The sequence below is a fragment of the Macrobrachium nipponense genome, chromosome 22, assembly GCF_015104395.2.
Source record: "Macrobrachium nipponense isolate FS-2020 chromosome 22, ASM1510439v2, whole genome shotgun sequence".
In the NCBI taxonomy this organism is placed as follows: Eukaryota; Metazoa; Arthropoda; class Malacostraca; order Decapoda; family Palaemonidae; genus Macrobrachium; species Macrobrachium nipponense.
The window spans coordinates 39,560,637-39,580,152 of record NC_087213.1 but is presented as its reverse complement, the minus strand read 5'-3'; the positions used below and the strand labels follow the sequence as shown (position 1 = coordinate 39,580,152).

At 36.9% G+C, this 19,516-nt stretch overlaps 1 protein-coding gene across 1 annotated transcript; it reads left to right on the top strand.

Moving 5' to 3' along the window:
• Positions 1 to 249: 249 nt before the first annotated feature.
• LOC135198606 (uncharacterized) lies at positions 250 to 2,384 on the top strand. The gene is made up of 3 exons (XM_064226339.1): positions 250 to 533; positions 956 to 1,157; positions 1,508 to 2,384. Exons 1-3 carry the CDS (start codon positions 531 to 533, stop codon positions 1,900 to 1,902), a joined length of 600 nt encoding a protein of 199 aa, XP_064082409.1. The 5' UTR covers positions 250 to 530; the 3' UTR covers positions 1,903 to 2,384.
• The last annotated feature ends 17,132 nt before the right edge of the window (positions 2,385 to 19,516 follow it).

Below are 19,516 nucleotides of genomic sequence, written 5' to 3'. Positions count from 1 at the left end.
GGGTATGTCCCAAACAGGATATTAAAATTGGAAAATGATCACTGGTATATGGATCATCTAAAACATTCCAATCAAACCTGTCCTCTATATTAGGCGAGCAAATGGAAGAAAAACTTCCATGGGATTTTGAAAAGTAAGTGCTAATATCTCCATCATTTAAAATGCAAAGATTATGATTGTCAATCATATGCTCAATTTTGTTACCATGTGAATCTGTTTCATTGCAAAAGGAATCCCATAATGGGCTGTGGGCATTAACCCTTTAACGACCAGAGATCCCATTTGGGATCTTTAAAACAGCTACTTTCGGGTAGTCGTGGTGAACAAGTTTGAGCTTGTATGAAATTGACGCTTTGGCAACTCATAGCTACACTCCTCTGCTCTTCGAATCAACCAATCAGAAGCCACCAGGCCCTCGCACGAAGACTGGAGGGCCTTCGACAGACACCTCAGTCGTGCGCAAGTTGGAAAACAGTCAAGACGTGTCGCAGTAACCTCCAAGTTCCCCCCCCCCCCCCAACTTCGTAATCATGGTAAGTACACAGTGACTGTGGGATAGTGAAGCCTAATGATATGCTTACCTTTTGATGTTGGTTTGAAGGGCTGTAGTGTTACTGACATGTCATAGTGACTAAAAACAAAAGTATAGATCCCATAGGGGATACTTCGGTCGTTCTTAGGCGGACCACGCTCATCCCATGAGGGATGTATCGGACCGTAACGGTTACAACGGCCAGCAGAATACGACGTCAAATAATTTTTTTTAGTGCTTGTTTTAGACATTTGTGAATAATTTTAACAATATTTCTAGATATAACAGTGATGCTTTATAGATGTTAGGCTCATGTGCATATAAATGATTACCTTACAAGGGATTGAATGATAGGTTTTTGTTAGGGAAAGTTACTTTTTTTTTCATTACATGATTTTAAAATAGTTTTTTTTATTTTTGCAGTTACAAAGCAGTATGTTTTCTGGGCAACGCAATGCTGCATTGGAGACTCAGGAACGTGTAACATGGGTAGCCCCTGACGACGCTGAATCAAGTGATATCGACATGAGCCCTTTGGACATTGACAGTGATGATGACGACCCTACCTACGTTCCTGACGAAGGCCTTACTCAGGACGGTGCCTTTGACCTTCCTAACTCTAGAGGTTAGTATGAGACATCCTTAGAGAGAGAGAGAGAGAGAGAGAGAGAGAGAGAGAGAGAGAGAGAGAGAGAGAGAGAGAGAAATGTGTTGTAAACATTGTATTTAAATGTCTCGTTGTTATAATGGTATTTAAATTTGTTGCCCTTTAAATGGTTTGTAAACAATGGGTATTTTAAAAACTTATTTGTTTACTTGCATACTCACTGACATACACGTGCACACACATGCACACGCACATGCATACTCACTTGACATACACATGCACACACACATGCATGCACACACAAGCACACATGCATGCACACACGATTCATTTACTGTTTCACTAATGTTACTTTATTCTTGTTTCAGATCGCAAGGTCAATGTTGTCTCTCAAGCGATGCCTATGGAAGAGGAACCTGAGCCTAACCCTAAGAGGTCTCATGCTGATGAATGGAAGAAGGAAAACATTGATATCCATGCCCTGCCCGACTACATTCATCAGAAGCCTGGTGCCAGGAATTCTCTTGGCACTAGAGATTTTGCTTTGCCAAGAAGGGGCCAACAGGTAGTTTTGCAAAATATTGAGACACGCCAGAATGCCACTGCCCTACACATGCCAAAGCGTGTCACCATGAGGCAGACCTGCAAGTTCTGTTCTGGTGCAGGCCACAGTTCCCGCTGGATGTGTGAGGATTGCAAGGTTGCCCTTTGCCTTACTGAAGAAAGAAATTGTTTTGCTTTGTTCCATAAGATTTCTAAGTAAGTTGTTTGTTATGATAGTTGTTTATAGTGTTTTGTGTATTTTTTTACTATTTTTGTATTAGAGTTTTGATTAGAGTTTTTTATAGAGTTTTCTGTATTTTTATACTATTTTTGTATCTAATGTATATTTATTTTTATATTAATTAAATTGTAAAGCCATATAAGTGTTTCTATCATACATTGTGGAACAAAAAAAATGAATAAATAATAATAATCACATGATTTATGGGCAAATTAACAGTATTTATAAACTTGAAAAAGTTGCCCGCACGGCCCAATAGATCCCATACGGGATGAGCGTGGTCCGCCTAAGAGCGCCCGAGGCACCCATACGGGATACTTCATTGCATGCAATTATTTCGCTTACTTTGGAAATTTTGTAAAAGTACACAAGAGTAAAAAGGTCTTGTATTTACTAATACTACAACATACTAAGAGGATTTTTTAATGTTTCCCATAAAACCCAGGGTGGACTTTAAAGGGTTAAAATCTCCAACCATTAAAAAATCATCACGTATATTCGGTAATACTTGAGGTAGATTTTGTAAATCATAATTACATGAAGGTTGGTTGTAAATATTATACAAATTAAAAGTAGAGTTGTTAATATGAAGTTTAATTCCAGATAGTTGGAATTCAGATCTATTAGTCAATATATTTTCGTAAGTCATTCGGTTATTGACGTAAATTGCTGTTCCTAATTTATTCATATCAGGAACTGAATGTGACACTAATGTATAATTGCCTATTCTCGAGACATTTTCATTTGTATGTTGCAAGCATATTGCTATTGGTTCATATTGTTTTAATAATCTTTGAATTTCTCCTATTTGTAATCGTGTTTTTAAACCATTTACGTTCCACTGAATAATATAAGCGCTGAATGTTACTGTGGGGGAAGGCCTCTGTCAAGCAGAACATTACTTCCTCTTACTTTTGTGGTTGCATACTCATGTAAAGCTGCAGGTTTCTTAATATTTGACTTTATGTTAAGTCTCTTTGTAATTACTCCTTGGGACTTTTGTTTTTGTTTTATTTTTTCCAATAAATGTTCTGTGCCTCTAGCACTCGATGAGCGAGTTTTAATAAGATGGTCTACACACATGCAATCTTCGGAGTGTTTTTCTAGATTTTCCTGTTGTTTTTAGTTTTGAATTTGATAAAATTATTAATCATATTAGTGAGGCTGCTTGTTGATGGAAGTTTCATTGTATTCAACTGAACAATGAAACATTCATTACATCCACATAATTTATCATGAGTGGATAAGGCATTTCTATTTTGAGTGATTGGGAGTGTCTTGTTTGTTTTACTGAGACTGGGAGAGGAGTCTATTTCAACAGAAGCAGCTTGTTGATGAATACTGCTACTTAGTTGGGGTTGAGGATTTTCCTCTTTGTCCTATTATGGGTGATGGAGTTATATGGACAATGTTGTTATTTTCCGAGAAATCGTTAGTTTGTGAGGTGGTTAATGTTTCAGCTTCTACTTCAATACTATTACTTTTTAGAGGGTGGGAGTCCTCTTTGTTGTCAAGTTTTTTTTATTTCGGAGGGGTCCCATTTCCAGGGTCTCGCCTTTTTCCCCTTGCTCTCTGATCTGGTGGGAAATCATCAGCAAGGCCTGGATTGGAAGGTGCTGTCTCTATACATGAAGTATTGGCATCATGATCATCTAACTCTGCTGACTCTGCAAAATCAATTACCAGAAATAAAAACATAACCAGAATAGTTTCTATGCCCAAATTATCATCCCATAATGGAACATTTTTCTCGCATTCACTAAATCCTCCCAATTGGCTTTATTAACATTAAATTTATTAATTGATATCTCCCCAGTGAAATTTAGAATAATAATTAAAACAGGAAAATGATCGCTACCACACAAATCATCATAAGTGTTCCAAATTTGTCGGCTAGATCTTGTGAGCACAAGGACAAATTTATGTCAGAGTAACTTTTTGTTCGTTGGTCAAAATGAGTTGGTTTGTCTTTATCTAATATATGGAGTTGATTATCTATAACAAAATCAAGTATGATGTTGCCTCTGGAGTTTGACTTTACATCATGCCATGATAAATGTCTTGCGTTGAAATCTCCTAAAAGTAGCATTGGTTGGGGAAGCTTCTTGACTAAGTCATTCAACTTTTCTAAATCTATATTATTATTTGGACTTAGATATACAGAGCAAAACGTTATAATTTCCTCTAGTTGTATCTGAACTGCTAAGGCATTTATTTCAGATGAAAGATCATATATTAAGAAAGGTACATCTTTTCTAATGAGAATCATATTACCTTGCTGATTAGCAGAGTGAAGTTGATAACATGTGTAAAATTTATTTTTAAAACTGGAGGAAATAGGTAAAAATGTTTCATTGAGGCAGATACAAATTGGGCTATATTCATCAATCAATTTAAGTAACTCTAACTTGTTTTTGTTAATGCTTCGAATGTTCCATTCCAATATGGATGAGGGAGTGAATTTTACTTATTTTCGTCGGTTTTACGACCCTGAGCTGAAAGAACTGTGTCCACTTTAGTTTTTGAATGGGAACTTTTGATAATATTTTTGTTGCTGTACATAGGAATTTTGCTTCTAGCACCTTTTCTATAATCTGGTGGCATAGCATAGTCTCGTACTAGTGACTTATATTGTTTAATGTTTGGTTTTCTTGTAGGTTCCTTAGATTTCTGTAAAGCTATTTCGGATGAGTCATTTTCTGAAGGTTCTTCTCTATCGGTGGTATAAACAATGGTTTCTCTTGAGCTGGTAGTTTTCAAACATTTTCTATTTGGACTATGAAGATTTTTCTCGTTCTTAGGTGAGGATGGTTAACTGTGTGTTCTAGGTCTCTTTCCTATCTCTGCTGGTCCATCTAGTTCTCTTAATATTTCCTCAATTTCTTCAGTATTTTGTAGTTTGTGTTTGTTACGGATTATCCTGATTATCCTTGGGGATGTATTTTCTTGTTTCTTCTGGCATTTGTTAACAGAGATATCCTCTCTCTGTTCATCAAGACGATCATCTACTGCAAGGCTGGTCAGTGCTTTGAACTTATTACTTATCTCGATAGTATTGTTTTTATCTGATTTTTCTACAGTTATTTGATTTCTGGTGTTAGAAGATTGGGTAACTTGTGAAATATCGTTGGATATGATTTTGCTTTGGTGTTTGAGCGTGAGCGTATCTGCAAATGTTTTGCGAGGAAGCTGTATTCCTTCTTCTTTCATGTCTTCCTCAGCCTCCTTAACTGTTATACCAAATTTTCTTGATCTAGTAAGGGTTTCTTGGAAATATCTGAAATATACACATTCCCTTACATAAGCATGGTGTGAACCATTACAGTTAAAGCATTTTTTAGGGTTGGTGCATTCATCCCTACTATGCTCCAAGGAGCCACATTTAAAACATCTAGGCAAGCCCAAAGACTTGCATCGTTTTGCTGTATGTTCAAATTTCAAGCAAATCTTGCATTGCATAGGTTTTGGGTGTTCTTTAATTGCCATTCGTTTGTTTCCTATTTTCATATATGTTGGAATTGTTTGTTGTGAAAAAATAATTTTAGCTATCTTCAGACTTCCAGTTTTAACACTTTTTCTCTCATAAACAATAACTGATTTAACATTGTGTTTTTGATCTTCTAGGACTTCTTTTAATGTTTCACACACAGATTCATTGGTGTCATTTTCAATTCTAAGATTATCCAACAACATGGTTCCAATTCTAGTGCTATAATGGGCCTTGTTAGAAGCATTTACATGGTGAATTTCAAGTTTTGTAGCTTCAAGTAGTTTTTTTCGATTCTTGTTCAGATTTAGCCTTTACGATGATTTTGTTTTTTTCGACTGAGAATCGGGGATTGTCACAGCCAAGAATTGTCTTAAGTGAACGGTATATAACTAAGTCACTTAGAGGGGTTACTTCTTAACTTATTTTGAGTGTGATATACTGAGACCACACTGGAGGAGAAAAAATATCTTCCATAGTTATTCTTTTAAATGTTCTCTTTTGAGATAGAGGTTTTGGTACATATGGCTCTAAAGTAGCCATACTAGAGTTTTGGAGGGATTCAATGGACAAGTCCTTTGAAGAAAGCATAGGGTTGCCAACAGAAATAGGGAGGTTGCCATATAACGAAAAAACTAGGTTGCCATATAACGAAAAAACTTAATTCATCCAGATATTCCCCATACCCACCATGGAGTCACACTTAGAGGACGAATCATCCCTTTAATTAAGTTCGTCATGATGTCCTTCGAGATCAGATCCGGCACTGAGGATAGGGTTTATCATTTAATTTTCCCCTGACCCGACCACGTCAGGTACTCGAGTTCTAAGGGGGAGGTGGCATGCCGTCAGTCCTCACCCTCCATCAAATCCCAAGAATTAGTCTAAACCATGTCCAAAACCAAGCCAATAGTCATCATCATAGAATACATACCTTATAAGGGGGACGAGGCAAAAAGATGAAATGTTTTAAGAAGGAAAAGGGCTGACTTATTTAGTTGGATCTACAGCTGAACCCTAAGCCCCCCATCCTCGGCAAGGCTTCAGGGTCTGGGGGGCCCACATTGTGTGAGATAATTTCATCATTAAGTTAAGAGCACTTTTACATTTAGATTTGATGTAAGATACATGTGCTTTCCAATTCAAATGAGTATCAAAAACTAGTCCCAAAAATTTTACCTTATCCTGGAAATGGATTTGTACATTGCCCAAAGTAAGATTTATATCTTGATTCTGTTTCCATCTACTATTCCTATAAAACGTTATTGCTTGAGTTTTTTCTGCCGAAAGTCTGAAACCAACAGACGAAGTCCAAGCTTGTATTTTTCGAGTGGCATTATTTAGAATTCTTTACAAATGACGAAGATTGTTGGATGAGTAGTAGATTGCAAAGTCGTCCATATAAAGACTGCTTTGCACTCCCTGTGGCATTTGATCAACTATATCGTTAATTGCCAACACAAAAAGCATTCCACTTAAAACACTGCCTTGGGGTACACCACAGTCAAGCTTGAAAGCTTCAGAGTAAATATTGTCAATACGAGTTTGAAATGTTCTTCCATCTATAAAATTTCTGATAAAAATATGAAGATGTCCTCGGAAACCGTTATGATGCAAGGATTTTAGTATCGAGTACCTCAATGTTGTATCACATGCTTTCTGAATGTCAAAAAATAGGGCTATTGTGATCTGTTTTCGTTCAAAACCTCTGCGTACATAATTTTCTATGTGTGAAAGAGTTCAAAGTGATCATTCCGATAGTGAAAATTTGATAAAACATTATTACGACGAAAACACCAATTCAATCTAGAATTAACCATTTTTTCCAGTAATTTACAAACACAACTGGTTAGTGAAATTGGTCTGTTATTATCTGGATTACTACTATGAGATTCAGGGCCTCTGTAACACGGTTTTTTGGACTTTGCTCCTTGTCAAAGCATCGGATGTAGCTGAAAGTTGACATGTTTATATTTTACAACCACACACAAATTTTGTCAGCATTATCAATAACCTAAACCCGATAGTTTTAATTTTTATAGAGTAAAAATTATCTAGCCGACGCCATGGCCAATGATTACGAGCCAAGAGTCGAAAAACATTCATTACGTAAGCAAAGTAAACACCTTTTGACGAAATGTTGCGCCACCCATCCACTAGACAGAAACCCATTCACCTTGTTCCATCGGCTCTGAAACCCAAAGACTTTATGAATGGCGGAACGATACATAGATGTGGGTGGGGTATCTGTGCTAGCGTAGTAATACTACTGTAGCAGTAGTGCCGCACAGTATAGCAGTAATATACATGAATTAAACGTTTAGGCCAACTGCTGGGATCCTTGAGAATCATTTAGCACTTCTTACAACTACTCGAGAAATTAGTTTTTATAGCCAAAAGTTAAATTTTCTAATCCAACAATGCCCATGATAGCCTTCAGTGTTATCCTGAATTATAACGAGGCCATAGTGGGTGGAGCCTCATGAAGTTATCATTCTGACGATAATTATTGGTGAAGGTTTAAAGCCAAAATACGATACAGGCTATTTTTTTCAGTAAATAGGTAGATAGCCAATAAATAAAAATTGCATGACATTGGATATAGCAGTTATCAAATCAAGCTTGTCTACTGTTTTTGAAAATTACCATCTATTCCCTACATCTTGTCAATCTGATTGTGACCAATAAAGCAGACTGTAATTTCTTAGGAAACTTATTTTGGGAGTTAGACTAATAATCGAAGTATTTTTGTATTTATTAACACATTTTGTTGATTTGTTCATTATGACAATTATCAGTGGAGAGGTTCAGAGTTCATAAAGGTGTGCTGCTTTGCTTTTATTTAAATTTGTTTGTCATTGTTGCCAGATGTATAGCCTTTGTTACGTATAGCCAATCATCCATCGAGAAAGAGGGAAGAAATGCTGTCATAAGTTACGTAACGAGTGCGTTCGAAACCTTTTTTCCGAGTGAAAAAAGTCACTTTTACATTGTAAGTACCAAATTTATTCAACCTACGTAAAGCAGAATACAGTCAAAATTTATGTGTAGATATAATGTGTATTCTGAATAAGCCTTATATTTATGAAATGCATAGATAAAAAGTTATTGTGAAAAAACCGTGTTACCGAGGCCCTGAATCTCATAGTAGGATCTTTTCCTGCCTTAGCTATTGGTATTAGATGTTTGGTCCAAAGATTATTATAGAAATTCAATAGATAGGCCTTGGCTAAAGGGGCTAAATTTCTTATCATATCAAAATTTACATTATCTTTTCCAGGGGCTGTTGAGCTACAATTTGATAATGAAAATTCCAACTCCTCTTCAGTAAATCTTTTATAGTTGTAAAGATCTTCCACAGTATCAAAATTCTTTTAATGGCTCAACATTGGGCATCTAAATTATCAATACTGCTTATGTTTTCAATATAACAGCCGGTAATGTTAGAGATTGTCTGAGTATCATGTATTAATGAGCCATTATGCATTAATGCGTGTCTAGCTGGTCTGCTGTAAGAACCATTAATCTTCCTAAATTTCTACCACACCTTCTCCATAGAGGTAATATCTGATATGTTTGACAAGTATTTTTACCATGAAATTATCTTGCCTTTAATTACTTCCTTCCTAAATTTAGCAGAAATCTTATTAAAATACGGTTTCAATACACTAGTTTCTATGGCTATGTCACCCAATTATTTATTGTATTCCCTAACATTAGGGGACCAGTACTCAAATGTTTGAATCTTTTATTTAGGGTTTCTAATTTTCTTCCAATTGTATGTTTTTCGTTTTTTATCAGTTGGGTTAATGTGTCTGACCACCATGGGACCGAATGTTTCAACTGTCGAGTGCCAGTCACAGGCATCGATTTATCAGCCGCTTGTATGATAAAATTCACAAAGTCGTTATTTGTTTTATCATGATCCTGGGAATAATCAAAGGGAGGCACTTGCCTAGTGTAAAACATTAACTTATCCCGGTAAGCTTTATTTGTATTATACTGTTGAATCGGAGAAGTTGGTGTATGTCCTAATATGGTAATCAAAATAGGAAAATGGTCACTGTTATACAGGTCATCTAGGACATTCCATTCAAACCTATCAACAATATTATTGGAACACAGAGTTAAATCTATTGACGATTTATTGATTTATTAATTCTTACTGGCGTCGCAACGACGAGGTTATTGACGCCGTATCATTAAAAGGAATTGCAAAGGAAAAAGTCAATTAAAATGCTATAAATATGTTTATATAAAATCTGTCAGAGAACTACAGAGAACCCAAAAACACACAAAATACCTATCTCACCTACACACCTATTTCATATTAATTGTAAACAAAAAATATAAGCAACATAGGCACCCCGCAAACTTCCAAATTCTACAGAGTTCTGTCAAAATAAATAGATATTAAAAGTGCTAAAACATTATATATGGTAATAGATATATCAATTGGAGGTAAATTTTATGTACATAAAAATTTCCTGATCTAAAAAGACTTAAAAGCAAATAATATACACTGACACATACTAACACATACACAAACTCAAACATCTTGACCAAACTAACCTAAATTTTTTCAAGAAGACCTGCTTCTCGAAGGTAACTAAAAAGCTTATCCTCATTAAAATCTCTACCTATAATGGCATCTAGTTTAAGATCCATTCTTCCAACTACGTTAAAATGACGGTTCCTTGCTGATATTAAGCTGGGGCATTCTACTATTAAATGTTTTACTGTGAGGGGAACAAGACAATCCTCACAAAATGGTTCAGGGTCATTGTTCATTAAAAACCCATGAGTAATCCGTGTGTGGCCGATCCGTAACCTACATAATGCAGTCTCTTTCCGACGGTCTTCTAACATATAAAGCCAGGGGTTGATTACATCAGTGAGTTCTCTCATTTTATTATTACTCTCTATTGTCCAATAGAATTGCCAAACTGATTCTACAGTCTTTTAATTTCAGGAATGTAGTCTGAACAGGGAATTGCTATACTTTTTGGATTTTTTGATGTACCTAACTTAGCCAATTCATCAGCTCGTTCATTTCCAACAATACCAACATGTGAAGGAACCCAGCAGAGGTTAACTACCTTCTGTTTTTGTTTTAATAAAAACAACCACTCTGTTATTTCCAGTACCACAGGGTGTACTGGATTAAAAGATGCCAAAGCTTCCAAGGCACTCTTGGAATCACTAAAAATGGTAAAATTATCTCCTTCTAAAGTTACAATTTTCTTTAGGGCTGTTAAAATGCTAAAAAGTTCAGCAGTAAAAATAGAAGCACAACTTGGTAATGCACCACTAACACTACTGTCAGGGTATACCACTCCAAACCCAACGCCTGCACTGGATTTGGAGCCATCGGTAAAGAATTGCCTTGAGTTATCATGTTTTTCAGCATGGCAAAGGAATTTCTGCTTAAGAATATCACCTGAACAGTCTGCCTTGCAACCAGAAAACCATTTACAATATTTCACAGAGGGCAACTTCCATGGAGGGAATCTTGAAAATTTTGCTGGAATTACTTTTCCTTTTATTACATTGAGCTCCTCTAATGCATATTTTACCCTGTATCCAAAAGGCTTTGGATATGAAGCATATTTTTCATAAATACAAAAATTGCCTTTAAAAACAGTATTGTAAGCTAAGGACTCAGGAGTTCTCTGTATGCGGTACCAATATTTCAACAGGGTAAATTTTCTTATCAAATCTAAGGGCAGTTCACCTGCATCCACTAATAAACTAGATATTGGAGAGGATCTAAAGGCTCCTGTTGCAATTTTAATTCCCCCATGATGAACTGCATTCAAAGTATCTAATCTCCTTGTCGTAGCTGATGAGTAAATTTCTGACACATATGCCAATTTTGAAGCAACTATTGCTTTATAAACATGTAGCAAGTGCTTTCTATCAGCCCCCCAATTTGTATGACCTAAGACTTTTAAAACATCTAAGGCCTTCATGCATTTGACTTTGAGGCTCCTGAGATGAGCTTCCCATGTCAACCTGCTGTCAAAGATGAGGCCTAAAAACTTTGTTTCCTGTACACATGCGAGTCTCTGTCCATTTAAAAACAGATCTGGGTCTGGATGAACCCCTCTGATACGGCAAAAATGCATAACAACTGTTTTGGCAGAGGAAAATTTAAAACCATGCTCAGCTGCCCAACTGTTAACTTTATTTATTACCAACTGGAGTTTTCGCTCTGCAACAGACATTTTAGATGCAGCACACGAAATAGATAAATCATCAACGAACATTGTCGACATTACATCTTTTGGAATTTTTGAGGCTATCCCATTTATGGCTAAGGCAAACAGAGTGACACTTAACACACTTCCCTGTGGTACTCCTTCCTCTTGTTCTTTCAAATTAGACAGAGTACTACTTACTCTGACTTTAAAATAACGGTTTTTTAAAAAGACTTTAATAAAAAGTTGTAGTTCTCCACACAGACCAATTTCATGCAAGACTTTCATAATTCCATGCCTCCAGGTAGTATCATACGCCTTTTCTAGGTCAAAGAAAACCGCCACATAATGCTGCTTGGAAGCAAATGCCTGACAAATTGCATTCTCCAAACGTATCAATACATCTGTGCAAGAATGCATACGGCGAAAGCCACACTGAGATGATGATATAATCTTCTTTGATTCTAAAAACCATACCAACCTAAAATTTACCATTTTTTCCATAAGTTTACAAAAACAGGAAGTTAAAGCTATTGGTCTATAGCTTGTAGGGACGGATGAATCTTTCCCTGGCTTGACAAAGGGTAAAACTGTTGCTATTTCCCAAACACTAGGGTAACCACTCTCTTTAAAAATTCTATTAATAATACTTAAAATAAAAAATTTAGTTTCCTTTGAAGTATTCTTGATCATTTCATATAAAATTTCATCAGGTCCAGGTGCAGTGTTTTTACTGTTACCAAGCGCAAATAAAAATTCCTCCATGGTAAAAGGCATATTATATGATTCAGATTTAAAAGAGGTAAAATCAAGTGTTTCAGACTCTGCTAACACTCTCTCCCTGTAGAATGGAGAATTTTCATCCCTACTTGATATCATTGCAAAATGTTCTGCAAAAACATTGCTTACAGCCTTTGAGTCTGTTATGAAGTCACCGTTGACTTTTAAAACTGGAAGGGGACTAGGATTGTACTTTCCTGCTATTTTCTTAATAACTGTCCAGATCTTGGTCATAGGTGTTTTCCAGGTAATTGTTGATATAAAAAGTGCCCATGATTCTCGTCTCGCATGCTTTATTTGCCATCTAAATTTGGCTCGAGCCTTTTTAAAGGAGATCAAGTAGCATTCACAGCGATGTCTTCTGTACCTAGTATAAGCTGCTCTCATGGCTTTATGTCTTATTTTGCATTGAACATTCCACCATGGAACAGGCTTCCGATGCAATTTTCCACTGGTTTTTGGGATCGCCTTTTCTGCTGCAAACGTAAAAATCATTGTTAAATAGAACACTGCTTCTCCTATTGTTGGCATATCTTTTGCATCTAGTTCAGTATAACTGAGTTCCTCGAAAAGGGGCCAATTTGCTTTATTGGTACACCACCTAGGCATTCTGTATACTGGCTCATATTTCTCAGTTCTGATGACAATTGGAAAATGATCACTGCCGTATAGGTCTTCCAATACCTCCCAGTTGAAGTCAATGAATGTATCAGAACTGGTGATAGATAAGTCAATACATGAAAATGCACCAGTCTGAATGTGAAAATGGGTGGGTTTTTCAGTATTCAAAAGGGTCATATCTGAATTTTCTATTGATGATAAGATAAGGTTTCCTCTTTGATTTGTTAAAATGTCACCCCAAAGTTCATGTCGACCATTAAAGTCTCCCAATATCAGAAATGGTCGGGGTAGCTGTTCATACAAGTGTTAACTGTCGTTCAAGTATTGGGTTATTAGGAGGGAGATACAATGAACAAATTGTGTAAGTCTTTTTTAAGTGAATTTTGACAGCTACAGCTTTTAATTGAGTTTGCAACTGTATTTTTGAGTGAGCAATATCTCGTCTTACAAGAAGAGCACTTCCACCCGAATTTCCCTGTATAGGGAATTGGGAGTGGAATGCAAAAAACTCTTTAGGAGTAAGCATTTTGTTGTTGCTTAGCATAGTCTCTTGTAGTGCTAAGCATACTGGATTATAAGTATTAATCAAACATAGTAGCTCTTCATATTTGGCGCGAAGTCCCTGGCAGTTCCATTGTAGTATAGCAGAGAAAGTACCTATTTTCTAGAGGATGATCCCCTGTCCAAGATCGTTTTATTAGGTTTTTTTCTTCGAAGATGACATCTGAGTTTTGTGACGGACTTTTGGTACAGTTCCAGATGTCGAAGGAGTACTTAGAGGGTCATTTGAATGTACCAAGTGATCACTTATGATGGTATTTGAAACATCAGTATCTTTAGTGTTATCTTCGACCCTTGCAGTATCTGGTTTATCATTTTAAGCTAGTCTAATTTTATTGTCTAAACCAAGCTGAACTGAGTTTAACATTTTGTTTGCCTTAGGTTCTACATTTGTTGCTGCTGTTTTGTATGATAAGATAGTGGGATACGACTCATTATTTTCCATTAATTCCGATGTTCTATGAGGGTCAGCTGAACCACAGGATGGTGAAGGTTTACTCATTTTTTGTTTTGAATCAACTTTTTCTACGGATGTATCTCCTTTCTCAAGGTGCTTGACTTTTGATTCAGGCATTGTTACAGACTCTTCACTTAAAGTCCTCTTGTTGACAATTTTCCCAGCATCCATTTTTTCTTCTTTATCTTCATTACACTTTTTAAGATTCAATTTCTTTTGTCTTTCCTCATTTCCTTTTACTGCATCTACAAATGACTTCTGGGTGTTGAATTTCTGCAAAGTCTTTTGTCTTGCTTCTTTAAAGGTAATGCGCTCTTGAGTCTTGATACAAAGTGTTTCTTTTTCAATGAGATACTTGATACATGATTTATGTGCTGCATTATGGTCTCCCCCACAATTAGGGCAACATGGAGTAAGTTCACAATTCCCATGCTCTTTTCTTCCACAGTTAAAGCATATGGCTGGTTCATTCCTTTCTTTTTTCCTACATGTTGTTATCAAATGGCCAAACATTTGGCAATGGAAACATCTTCTGGGAGCGGGAATATACTGTTTAACTGGCAGGTGAAGCCATGCAGCTTTCAGAAATTTAGGGAGTCTCAAACAATCAAAGGTGAGTATCAGAGTAGGTGTTGGATGTAATATTCCCAATACTTTTTTCTTGATTCGTCTCACATCTACCACCTTTTGATCAGCAAATTCTTTCCGGAGAGTGTCCTCAGAATAATGTAGGAGTTCAGTACTATACACTACTCCTTTAGACTGATTCATTGTTTTGTGAGGAGTGCATTTTGCTGTGCTACCTTCTACAGCACTAATAGACAGTAATTTTCTACTTTCATCTGGTGATGAAACTTCCACAAGCAAGCTTCCTTCACCTTGAGAGGCTATCTTTGGTTCTCTGCCAATGCATTTTACAATATCTCTATGGACATCAAATATATTCAGTTCTTTTATGCTTTTGTCGAGATCAAGAGAAAGGTATTTATTATAAGTCTCAGGTTCTTGAGATCCAAGTAAAATTCCAATATCAGGATTAGCATTCTTATTCCTATTATTAAATCTGCTATTCTTTCCTCTGTTCTGAACTACATAAGGGCTTGTAGTAACAATCAAAGAATCTTTGATGTTTTCATTGGAGGAGGTTGGGGATGGCAAAGGGAGGTCCTTATCCAAGCCTAAGGTTGTCAACGGTGCCAAAGAGTCGGGGGATCCAGGGGACAATGTACTAGACATATTATCCATGTTAGTTTGAAGGAAAAAAAAAGGGGGGGGGAATATACACACACACACACAACAACTGCTTGGGAAGACCAACAAGGTATCGCGGACTAGACAGGGTCCGACATTCTCCACCAATGGCACACGTAGAAGTTGCTTCCCCACGGTCTGCCCCATACCCTACCCTTTCGGGATAGCACCAATATGCTTGCAGTGGCCCAGGTATAAGCCAATCTGCCTGCTGGGAGTTCTACCCCCACTAATGGGGACAGACTCCCCACTCCAAACATATTGGTGGGCTTCCGGACAAAAGCCAGGAGTCCCATCCCAAAAACCAGCCCCCCCTGGATTCCAATGGGCTGATCCCTGGAGATGGTTCCGCCCTTAAGATAACAATGGGAAAATCCCATCACCATCTCTTGGGTCCAAACCGTATTGGGTGGCGAATCACCACCACAACTCCCACAATTAGCTTCGAATGCAAACCCCCTCCAACCACGAACCCCTCCCAGACTCACCCAAGCAGAGAAATTTTTCGAAAGTGGAAATGTCCACGCAAATTAATGCCAAAAGTTTTGTAGGCGTTCCGTCAGGATCCGGCCTTCGCAAACTTGAAGGCAGAATCCCTTACCCCCTCACCACGTGAAGGTACCTACTCGAGGGGATCTATTGACGAATAGGTGCCATGAGTTTTTTTATAGTAAGTGCTACTCTCTGCCTCATTTAATATACAGAGGTTGTGATCATTCATCATCTGTTCAACCTTTGAACCATTTGTGTCAACATCAACACAATTGGTATCCCAGAAATTCTCTTGCCTTTTGGGGAATACTTTAGGTAGATTTTGCAAATTATAGTTACAAGAGGGTTGATTGTACATATTATAAATATTAAAGCAGTTATTATCTAAATGTAATTTAACTCCAGATAATTGAAATTCTGAGGTTCTAAAGGACATAGCATCGTAAGTTACTCTCTTATGAATATAGATTCCAGTTCCTAATGTATTAGCAGAAGGAACTGAATGAGATGCTAAATTTTAATTTCCTATTGAACGGTATCATTTGTATGCTGTAAGCATATTGCAATAGGATTATAATATTTTAATAGTCTTTGAATTTCCCCTTGATGTAAACGGGTTTTAAGACCATTAACATTCCATTGGATTACGTATGAATTGTACGTTAAGGCAGTGGAGATGGAATATCACTAGGTAGAGCATTGTTTCTGCTTAATTTGCCGGGAATGGGTTTCTGTTTAACTGAAGTAGCAGTATTTTTTAAATTAGGTTTTGCTTCTTTAGCTATGGCTCCCTGTTGATTACTTCGATTTCGATTCGTTTCCTGAATTTCTTTTGGAATGTGATTAAATTTTTCTATAAATTTTTCAAGATGAAAGGTGCCTGTTGCACGCTTCTTTATTAGATGATCAACACACATACAACCTGCGTTGTGGCTTTCTAATTTACCATACTGGTTTTTATTTTTGTTCTTAGTAAAATTGTCTATTAGATTATTCATATTATGTATGCTTATATTTTTAAGGTCATTGAATTCGTCTAAAAAACAATCATTACAGCCACAGGACATTTTGTGGGTTGTTTTATGGGATATCATTGATTTACTAGTTTTGCCTAAAACTGGTGAGGGATTTATTTCTTCAAGAGGTACATTGTTAGTAAGGATTCCTTCCGCTTCTTGAGAACCATGTGCATTTGCGTGTACTTCGCCCTTTATCACATGGGTGGTAATATGATTGTCTGATACATTAAGTTCAGATTCAGAGGCTGGGAGTTGAGTCAATGTTACCATTTCCGCTTCAATTGGGTTTGGTACATGGGTAGAAGCCCTTACAGGTATGTATATTTGAGGAGTATCTTCAGTTGGTTTGTTAAGCATATATCATTAATCGATTTTTTTTTTATTTGGGAGGAGTTGTACTTTCAAGTACACATTTTTTTCTTTCTGACTTTGCTTCTGGGATTTCTAGTTCCACCATCTCCACTTCAGAAACTTCTTCCACCTCTTTGGTGCTGTCATTAGTGGCGAGTATGTTGAATCTGTTCGGTACAGAAATCTGCTCTTCTTGTTTAGCTTGATGATTTTAGGTAGTAGTGTCATTCTTTCTTCCAATTATTCTATTTATATGTTGGCGTTCAGGTAATGATTTGGGAATACCAGTGCCAATACAAGAATTGGATTCTGATCGACTTGAAGAAGTAGTTATCAGGAATCCTTGATTCTGCACCAGACGAGAAATGAGAAACTTGTGTATTATCAGTTGAATGCAGATTCTTGGATGCTGCTTTCGCATAAGTCGAGTTATTACCTAAAATATGTTTTCTAGCAGCCTTATAGGTGATATGCTCATTATTAGCAGTATCTATTATAGGCTGTTCTAATTTATATAGAGGACATTGTCTTGAGTTCGGAGAGTGAGCTACCTCACAATGATAACAAAATTTTTCGGATACACAATCTTCGGAGGTATCGTGGAATTCAGAAGCATTATGGAATTTGGAGCAAATGAAGCATCTTTTTTCATTTGTGCATTTCACATTAACATGACCAAAATCATAACACTTGTAACGCTGCATAGGTCGTGGGCGGAATTTCTTGACCGCAATGCTCATGTGTCTGGCTTTTATATAGTCTGGAAGATAGGGTGTGGTAAATAGCAACAAGATGGCATTGTTATCTCCTGGTAGCTTTTTAACTTTAAAAACAGAAGGACATCTCTTCAGTATGTCCTCATCAGTAAATTCATATAAATCTCTACACTATATTAATCCTTTTGACTGGTTGAAGGTGCGGTGACGATAAACCTTCCCAATGTTATCTGAATCAGAAGGTTTAAAATTTCTCAATAATACCGCTTGGGATTCATTCCCAGCCTTAATTAATACATTATATCCATAACGCTTCAAATTTCCTTGAGGAATGGTACCAACTTTCTTCTCAAGGCATTCGTATCCCTTAATGATGTTGTTGCACCCTTCCTTGTATGAGGCAACATACCAAATTGGCTCAGGTAATACCCTGGGAGCAATTTTCTGGGCATCACACAAGTCAGAGCACTTTGGAATATAGTCAAATTCAGAATCCAAAACGTTTTGAATATTATGTAATTTTGCACGGCCAGAAAATCCGCAAATGTTGCCACTTTTGATATTGGAAAGGGCAATCATAGCTTTGGAATGATCCTGAAAAGTTATATATGCTTCAAAATCTTTTTTGTCTTTTGAGAATTTCAGCTTTATCCTTTCAATCTCTCCGAAAGGTTTAAAATGAGTGAACAATTTTTCATAATTCATATAAAGTGCAATACCCATACAATACAAGACTCTACAATTTTCATTTGCACTACCAGATTTTTTAATCCCCTGGCATCCTGGGGATGAAGGAATAGATGGTTCCAGTGTGTAAATACTGGAACTGGAGGAAAGGCCCTTTTTAGTTCCCTGGTCATCAACCGAGTTAATATTACTTGAAGTCGCTAAAGTCGTCAACAGTGCCGGTGGAGAGTTAGCAAATACAGGGGAGGGGGGGGCCATTAGCCGAAATATCCATAAGTAGGTTTTAGTTTGATTGTTTAACTGTTTTGTGTGTTTGTTTGTTTGTTTAACCTGCTTGAGAAAATTAAGAAAGTGTCATACATTGGAAAGGAGATTTACATTCTCCACTGTCGGCACAGTGAGAGCATACTTCCCAGATGGTCCACTCCATACCCTACCTGTAGGATCGCATCAAAACAGATATAGAGGCACAGGTGTAAGCTAAACCCGCCTGTTAGGACTGAGACCATAAAATCATGGAATCATCCCCCCTTTATCTGTAATGACGGGCTTCAAGACATAAGCCGAGAGTCCTATTCCCCTCCGGGAACAGTTCCACCAAAAAGGTCCCAACCATCTTCGGGATGGCTGACGTCATCCAATACTCACACATGCAGCTTTGAATGAAAATCCCTTCCAAACAAGATCCCTTCTCCCATTCATCAAACATGCATGATGTAACGAATGTGGAAATATCCACACTATTTACTAGTGAAAAAATAATAAATATATAAATAAATAAAATAAAAAAAATTAAAAAAAAGAAATATTACTAATAGGGTTTGGAAAGCAAGATGATAAAAATAGGAAGAGGTCGAAATAAAGTAAGGAATTAAAAAAAGACTAAAGAGAGAAATTTAGATTTGAGACTTGGGGAAACGTTTCCCCAAGTTCGAGAGCCCTCTTGCCCGTTTCAAGGCTTCACCAAGGAA

Excerpts from the sequence above, each read along its gene's own strand:
- LOC135198606 (XM_064226339.1), top strand. Across the intron at positions 1,158-1,507 it reads TGACCTTCCTAACTCTAGAG|ATCGCAAGGTCAATGTTGTC; the intron begins GTTAGTATGAGA and ends TTCTTGTTTCAG.